We start from the raw sequence: 8,852 nt of genomic DNA, 5'->3' as shown, positions 1-8,852 counted from the left end.
CCCTGTCATCTGGCTGACTGTGGGTGACCTGCCTTGTTCCTGCCTGTGGCCGGATAGCCTGAATTGCTCTACAGAGGACCCAGCTGTCTGCTTCCTTGACTTGTACCCGGTGGCCCTCAAGACTTGAAGCACTGCCAGGGTGTTAGCTGTCTCATGGAAGTGAGTTGCACTGAGCCATTTGTACGGCTCTATATATTAACTCTTTATCTCTTATGTTATATCCATCTATATAAGTATATATATACCATTAGTGTCCTGGTTTTGTTTCTCTAGAGAGCCCTGTCTAACTCTAACATACATTTTTTGTGTGCCTGCCAGCAGGCAAGGAAGGGTACAGCGTCTGAATCAAACATTTGTTTGCTGAGACTCTCTCTCTCTCTCTCGCTCTCCTGATACCATTCTGGCAAGATTGAGACCCACCTATTCACACAGCAAGAGAGCGGCATCCTGCCGCCATGGAAGAGGGGGTCAACCATTTATGGAGCAATTCGTGGCTAATCTTGTGCCAGCGTCGTCCCCGGCATATCGTCTGTTGGTCATGCATTCAATTCTCACCCCAAGCCTTTGTAGACTGGTGGTGCCCTGTGGCTAAGGGCTGGGCTGCTACCCAAAAGGTGGGTGGTTCAAACCCACCCAGTCACTCCACAGGAGAGAGAGGTGGCAGCCTGTTTCCATACTGATTCAGCCACACCCACCCCAGTGAAAGACTGGGTGCCCGAAAGCTAAGACACGTATCTAACGGGCCAGTCTGGCCAACCCTTCAGACTTCAGACTTCAGGCAGCTGCCTCATTTATTTCGTCAGAGAGCCAGCAGGAATTTGGAGAAGTTATTTGGAGCTGGGCAGGGAGGAAACTATTTATAGGCTAGCGGCAAAGAGCCAACTCTTTGAAATTGAAGAGTCCTGGTTGAATCACAAGGAATCACGGTGGCTCAGTGGGTTGGGTGTTGAACTGCTAACAGAAAGGTTGGCAGCTTAAACCCACTAGCTATTCTGTGGAGGAAGATGAGGTGAGGCAATTCGTTTCTGTAAAGATTTATCGCCTCAGAGACCCTACAAAGCAGTTCTACTCTGTCTCATAGGCTGTGTCCGTTGGAATTGGCTCCACAGTAATGTGTTTTTTGCTTGCTTTTGCTTTTGTTTTGGGTTGAATCTCCAAGAGCTTCAGTGGTACAAAGGTTAAATTCTTGACTGCCAGAACCACTTAAGGCCAGTGGTTTGAACCCACCCTCTCCTCCATGGGAGAAATAAACTGCTTTAGGGGATTCATTTGTCTGTGTTTTACTTCAGCTCATACATCATCAACGGAGAATGATCCAACCAAACCAAAGACCGACTGCGATCTAGGCTACTCTGCCTTAGCGGCCTTAGAGGACTGTGTTAGTCCAGGTGGACTAGAGAAACAAAGGCACCGAAAGAGCTTTCCATATGAGATCAATCGAATATTGAGAAAACATCCCAGCCCAGTCCAGATCAAGTCCATAAATCTGATATTAGCCCATATATATGATACCAACCTGGAAACTCCTCTTCAGACCCACAATACACAATGACACCAAATGCAGGAAGATCACAGGCCACTGGGTGGAAAGTCTTGTGGATCCAGTGGTGTAAGCATCTCAGCACTGGCAGGGGTCTCCACGTGGCTCTTCCAGCTCAGGGCACTAGTGTAGCTCCATGTGTCTTGTCAGCTGCAATGTCTCCCAGGGACAGAGCCTTGTCAGTAGAGTCTCCAAGGGAGTGAGCGTGTGTCCCGCCTCCAATGAGCTATTTATCTCCTTAGCCCCTCCAAATGAGGTCATCAAGCTGTGACCTGACTAACAGGCCAAACTCCACCCCCTTCACTTGTAATTCTTGAATGGACAAGAGATGATCTACCACAAGGACAGAGAGGTGTAGCAGGTTACCTGTTGGGCTGTTAACCACAAGCTCAATGGTTCAAATGCTGCAACTGTTCTGAGGGAGAAAGACGAGGCTTTCTGCTCCTGTAAAGATGCAATCCAGGAACCCCTTGGGAGTAGCTCGAAGTGAGTTTCTTTGTTTTGTTGTTCTGTTTTTTTTCTGAGGATCGAGAATTGCTAAGTAGGTTTCTGAGGCTAGAAATCCTTCCCCGCGCAGGTGGCCGGCCTTGTCTTTCTCCCTTTCGGTTAGCAGCAGCTCCACCGGGGTCCTTTGATTAGCTGCTGTTGTTGTTGGGTGCCATTAAGTCAGTTCCAAACCAGTGACCCAATGAACAACAGAACAAAATACTGCCCGGTCGGTCCTTCACCATCCTCACAAGCATTCCTATGCCCCAGCCCATTGTGTCCGTCCATCTCCTTGAGGGCCTGCCTCTTTTTTGGCTGCCCTTCCATTTCACCAAGCACGACGTCCTTCCCCAGGGACTGGTCTCTCCTGACAACACGTCCAAAGCATGTAAGACGAAGTTCCCCACTCCTTGCCTCTAAGAGCACTCCGACCATACTTCTTCCAAGAGCGTGGTACTTTTCAGTAGTCTTCTCCAGCCGTAATTTAAATGCCACGATTCTTCTTTGGGCTTCTTGATTCAATGTCCAACTTTCCCATGCACACGAGTGTGGGAAACAGACCCGGGAAGGGAGTGGATGCAGACAAACGGTCAACATTCAGACGTGAAGGAGTCTGGGAGGCCAGGGCCTCCCGTGAAGGGAAACTTCGTGTTTGTGGGTTAGAGATATGCCCCACTCACATTCTCCTAAAAGTTATTTCCCTAAATGTCTCCCTATCATAAATGCCAAATCTAGGGTGCTGTTTGCAAACACATGGTTGCTCACTATCCTCTGGAAGGCCAACCACTCAAAGGCTATTTACCTGATGGTTGTCTGCTGTCAAAAGCAATCAGACCCTACTGTCCGTCCCACCCTAAGCATTGCCCATTCTCTTCTGAGAAGGATCATAGATTGATCCCCGTGAGAAGAGCCCAAAGACACCTAAGGTCAAGCCAGCTCAGAGACCACCAAGGTTCGGCTGCCATCTTGACTCTAGAGCCCACCCATCTTGTTATGTATATGCCGTTCTGCGGCATGGATCGCTCTAGTACAACCCCTTCCTATTGTGTGTACACCCCCCAGCTCACCCCTTTTGTTAGGCAGGCTAGCGCAGGGTTGGGGAATGTCCATTAACGCATGCCGAGAGCCAAGCCACGGAAACAAAGGAGTGACACACTGCACATGCTCAGAGGTTCAGGTTTCCCGCCTGTAGGCATGGGTGGGCGCTGAACCTGGATTGGCCCACCTAGGCCACCTGGATTGGCCCACTTAGGCCAGGTGAATACAATTCAGCCAATGGGGTCGATCAGGGGTCATCCACCACGCCTCCCCGTGGAATCCTTGGAAAGGCAGGAGCCCAGAGTCGAGCAACACCTTTTTCTGCGTGACGCTGAGCAGCTTCCGCCAGGCTGCATGGTCGGGAGGAGTCCTATGGGTGCCGTGTAAACCTGAAACTTCTTCTCTCAAAAAACTCACTTGGATCACGAACCAGGCTTCGGCGTGAATTCTCTGGCGCGCAGAGCCAAGGACCAAGGTATAACTCTAGCTCCAGAGAAATCCGACACTTTCATGTTATGTGTATGCTTTTGATACAACCCCTTCCTGTTACATACGTGCTTACCATGGCCTGGGTGCCTGAGATTATACAAGCTCATAAGATTACATTGCGCTCTCTGCACAGACTTGGCTCCTGGAGTCATGACTGAGGTGAGTCCTGGCATGCTTTATCTTGTCTAATGTCTCTTTAGCTTACCCCTCAATTACACAACCTCCCCTTGGACCCATTCGGTTGTGGGGAGGCTGGTCCCCCACACTGGAGTCAATGGAAAATGCCATGGCTCGGGTGGGGCGCCCCTCAGCTGAGCAGCCTTCCTTTCATCTGCAATGGCAATTCCCCTTTGCCATCTCGTGGTTGTTGCTAGCTTGCCGAGTCCACGTGGACTCATACCAACCCCGTGTGACAGTGCAGGGTTGCAGGGAGTGAATCCTGACCCACTGAGACGCCCCGTGTGGGGAACAGAACGGCAGGCACACAGCGGAACTCGGGCATGTCACAGCTCATGCCACCCAGAGACACACCTGGAGTCGGTGACGTAGCCTGCTAGCCCTTGACCTACCTGACCCGCTTCCTCATTGGTGAAGTGTGAGAAAATTCCAAGGTGAGGGGAGTGGACGGAGGCAATGGTACCGATGAACATGAAGTGCCAAACAAACAGGAGGAACCTGGCAACGTCCACTCTCAGATACTAACCTAAAGGTCAGTGATTCGACCCCACCCGGTGGCCCTGGAAGAAAGGCTCCCCGCTGTGAATTCTGAATAGTTTTCAGCTGAGCACACTCGATGGCCTCAGCTCTGTCCTGACACCTGTGGAGTTGCCACCAGTTGGAGTTGATCTGAAGGCAATGTCTTTGGGGTGTTTTTTTTGGAGGAAGGGGGGGGGACACTGGATGTGGCAACAGGGTGTCACTGAACAGCCCTGAGCTGCCACCTCCAACCCTGTAGTGACAGTGGCTCCAGGAATTAACCCATCCCCCCCATGGCACCAGGTCAATGCCAACACATGTTGTGGTTAAGTGTGGTCAAGCTGGTTTCCATCCTATCGACTTTACACGCTGTGTGAGGCCACGTGACTGGAGAAACAAATTCATCGACACTCATGTGTAAGGAAGAGCTTTCTATCTGAGATGGATGGTTTAGCAGTCCAAGATGGAAGAATCCAAACAAAAAACAAACTCGTTTTGTGTTTGTACCCCTAAGGTAGCCAGCCCCTAGGAGTCCTGGTGGTGTAGTAACTTACACGTGTTGCTGCTAACCACAAGGCCAATGGTTCGAAACCATCAGCTACGTCGGGGGAGAGAGCTGAGGCTTCCTTCTCCCACAGAGTTAGTCTCAGAGACCCACCGAGACAATTCAATACTGTCCTACAGGGTCACGGTGAGTTGGAATCGACTCGATGGCAGTTGAGTTTTTCATCTTTTTGGGAAAAGAACCCCTCGCTTATAGATGAGGGCAAAAAGGACGCATCCCTCAGACGTCTTCAGCTGCAGGTGACAGGGCCCAGAGGAACCGCTTTAACAATAAACGCACACAGCCCATCCTGCTGCCGCCAAGTCAATGCCAACTCATGCTGATTCCACGTTGCACAGCGAAGGCCATGCCCACCGCAGCGTGCGGCTGCTCCGTTGAGTTTCCTGATCACAATGAAAGTAGATCACATGGTGTTTCCCCGCAAACTTCTCAGTGGACCCAACCCACCCACCAAGCTTTAGGTTAACAGCTGGTAGCTCCACGCACCCAGGCTCCTAAAGGCACCGCCTTGAGTGGATTCCGACTCACTGCGCCCCCACAGGGCAGAGTGGAATGCTCACAGGTTAGGGGGCTTTTGGGGGTGCTGTGGGCTAGAAGTGGGGCCACTAACTGCTAGCTGCTCTGTGGTGGAGAGATGACGAGGCAGTCTGCTCCCACAAAGACTGACAGCCTCGGACACCCTTTGGGGCAGTTCTGCCCTGTCCTAGAGGGGCCCTATGAGTCAGCATGAAGTACACCATAGTCAGTTATGGTCGGGAGGAGGCTGCTGTCATCACCGGGTGCCATCGAGTTGACTTCTGACTCACTGTGACCCTGGGTGGTGGTGAACTGCCCCATCTGGTTCCCAAGGCCATGCCATCATTCCCTGCCCCCCCTTTTTTAATCCATCATTTTGGGGGGGCTTTTACTAATCTTACCACAATTCATCATCCAATTGTATCAAGCACACTTGGACCTATGTTGCCATCCACATTTCCCAAACATTTCCTTTCTACTTGAGCCCTTGGGATCAGCTCTTCTTCCCCACCCCTCCCCCTCCCTCCCGCCCAAGTGATCCTTGAGCAATTATCTATTATTGTGGTAACCATATCATTTTACAGCAGCAGGCGGCCTCCTTTGGGGGGGAGGGCACCTGCACTTTATGAGTTCCAGCGGAGTGCTTAACCACGGCGCCACCAGGGCCCACTAGGCATCCGACTTCAGCTTACTCGATTCCTTGGCCACCTCCACGTTTGACACCGTCCCGTGCCCATTCTCACTTGCTGTGTCTAATGCAAAGTCATTGGGTATAAAGGTGCACCCCACACTCCGGTGCCCTCCTTGCCCTAGCAGAATAGACTCCATCCCCAAATGAGACTTCATCCGGGGCTTGATTCTCACCCTTATTTGTGGAGCAGGTGGGGCGCACGGTAGCCCCTGGCAACTGGTCTGGTCACTGGCCACCTTCCAGGGGGAGACAGGCACGAAGAGGGGTGAGCAGTCCAAGGCCCATGCCTGGGCTTGGCAGGTGATAAGGGCACCAGGTGGGAGTGGCAGAGCTGGGTGTCTCCCGCCCACTGTGTTAGGACACGGTGTCCCAGGAGGCCTGGCATCCGGAGCCAGACTGCTGAGTCGGAAGCCTGGGACGTGCACCCACAGCTGTGGGTTAACCCCTCCTCTGTGCGTCTTGGCGAGAAGCAGAGCTCAGAGCAGGTGAAGCTGGTTCATCTACAACAGTGGCTCTCCACCTTCCTCGTGCCGCGACCTTTCCTTACAGTTCCTCCTGTGGTGGTGACCCCCCCAACCATAAAACTATGTTCGTGACGACTTCATCACTGTCATTTTGCTACTGTGATGAATCGTCAAGTAAACAGCTGAAAGGCAGGATGTGTTTTCATGGTTACAGATGGAACATTATGAAAACAAAGTGTAGTGATTCGTCACAAAATATGTCATATATTGTGAACTATTTATGTGACTTCCGATGGTCTTAGGCGACCCCTGTGAAAGGGTCGTTGGACCCCCAAAGGGGTCGAGACCCACAGGTTGAGAACCGCTGCCGTACACACTGAACAGCTCAACTCCCTGCCACTCAGTCCTCGCCCACTCACAGCAACCCTGTGGGGCAGGCCAGACCCACCCGGGGGGCTCAAGATGGCAACTCTTTACAGAACTACAAAGCCCCCGCCTCGACCTTCCCCCGGGGAGCGGATGGTGGTTTTGAACTGCTGACCACCTGTGCATCTCGGCGCCGTGCGTAACCACCGCACCACCAGAGCTCCGGCATGATGCGGGCCCTCAAAAGCTGGTAGGACAGCGCCCTTCTCGCGGAAACGTGGGTAAGTCCCCGGGGGCATAAAGGGCGAAGAGTGCAGACCCGCGTGGAGCTCGTGCCGGTGGTGACCTCCACTAACACCCAGCGTTACCCAGGACGCTGCTGTTCCGCCAGCTCGAGAGCGAAGGCACAAACCAATAAACCGCAGCCGGCCGGCCCTGCGCCATTTTGGTGACCGCCACTGTCCCCACCGCCGTGTGGGCCCCTCTCATGGGGGTGGGGGCTGGAAGGGTGGGCCTCATTTTCCGGGGTATCTTTGAGCAGCCCTGGTTGACAAGGCCCGGCCCGTGGTGGCACACTCACCTCAGAGCCCAGCACAGATGCCGGCACTGGGGAGACGCTTAGGAATGATTTATTGGAAAAGCAAACCAACCAACAAACAAAACGATCCCAGACCCTAGCGCACACCCCTTACCCTCCCCCCGTTTCTCTCTCACACTCACACACAGCGCCTCGCGTGCGAATAAGAAACCACGCGGACTATCAGACCAGACTGGTGGGAAAATAGAATCTGGCTCCCACTGCTTCCTCACCAGCCCTGCCCCCCGCCGGCCGGCCCTGGGGTGCCGGAGTCTAGTAGAAGTCCTCTGGGTCGGACTCGGAGCCTGTGCCTTTCTGGTTCTGGATCTGGCTTTGCTTCCGGTACAGCTGGGCCACCTGAGGGGAGAGGGGCCCGTGGGCGACGTTGCAAGTTCAGTGGCTGCCCATCCCTGTCCCCAGCCCAGCCCCGGGCCTCCACACCATCGCCATTCGAGAGGCCACCTCTCCGGGGCGGGGGGGCTGGCCTCTTCGCAGGCCTCACCTGGGAACTGGAGGTGGCTTCTTCCGGCTTCTTGTCATCCCGGACCCGCACGAACCGAGGGAAGCGAAGGGAGATGCCCTTCTCACGGTCCACCTGGGGTGGGGGGACAGGGAGGCGTCAGGGCAGTTTTCCTGGGGTCCAGGCTGCCCTGAGCCTGCACCCCTGTTCACATTCCTCCTCCCTCCTTCGCTTGAACCTGGGCCTCTGTCTCCTGGCCCGTTTGATGGGAGACACGCAACAGGTGGGTGTCAGGATTTAAGAGCATCTGACAAATAACCGGTGGAGAAGGGGCTTCCAAAGAGGCCCTGGGAAAGTGAGATCAAACGTGAGCTGCTAAGCACCTCGTCTGAGGGGCTCAGGGATGTGGCTGCTGCCCAAGCTACCCCGGGGCGAGGGCAGCTGCTGCCAGTGGGATTTGTGTCCATATTCCTGCCAGGGCCGAGGGCCCCAGGGGACTCTAGAAGCAGGGTCTTGTGCTAATCCCATGAGCCACCGAGGGCCAGGTTCTCGTGGCCCCTGGAGGGTCTGCTGCCCGTTCAGCATAGCGGTGACATGCGGGTTCTCTGCTGACAAGGCGGGCGGTGGCTGGGCAAGACCTAGGATTGAACCCGGGTCTCCTGCACAGGAAGCAAGAGCTCTACCACTGAGTGTCAACAAACGCCTTACGGAGAGCCAGGGGGAAGGAAGTCACATCCTAGCTCCCCACTCTTAGGGCGCTGAGGCCCATTTTACCAGCTCTCTGGGGCTCCCGGCCCCACTGCACTTAACACTAGGCAGGTCGAGGTTCCAGTTCCCTGCACTGAGAAGAGGATTCACCAGGTGCACACACACCCCACACTCATGATTCACCTGGGTTAAGTGCCGCTTCAGCGTTCTCACTCACTGCCAGCCAGCGGGTGCCGACAGTGGCGCTACAGGATGG

General features: G+C 54.0%; 1 protein-coding gene across 2 annotated transcripts in view; it reads right to left on the bottom strand.

Moving 5' to 3' along the window:
• Positions 1-7,469: 7,469 nt before the first annotated feature.
• The window catches only part of LIG1 (DNA ligase 1), a 37,455-nt gene continuing 36,072 nt past the window's right edge, over positions 7,470-8,852 (bottom strand). For both annotated transcript variants that reach the window (XM_075537003.1, XM_075537004.1), the window contains exons 27-28: positions 7,931-8,023; positions 7,470-7,785 (exon numbers count right to left, since the gene is read on the bottom strand). In XM_075537003.1, coding sequence (XP_075393118.1) covers positions 7,702-7,785; positions 7,931-8,023 — 177 coding nt within the window. In that variant the 3' untranslated portion in view covers positions 7,470-7,701. The remainder of the gene's footprint in view (positions 7,786-7,930; positions 8,024-8,852) is intronic.

The sequence above is a fragment of the Tenrec ecaudatus genome, chromosome 18 (genome assembly GCF_050624435.1).
Source record: "Tenrec ecaudatus isolate mTenEca1 chromosome 18, mTenEca1.hap1, whole genome shotgun sequence".
NCBI lineage: Eukaryota > Metazoa > Chordata > Mammalia > Afrosoricida > Tenrecidae > Tenrec > Tenrec ecaudatus.
The sequence above is the reverse complement of the archived record's forward strand: the minus strand, read 5'-3'. Positions and strand labels throughout refer to the sequence as shown.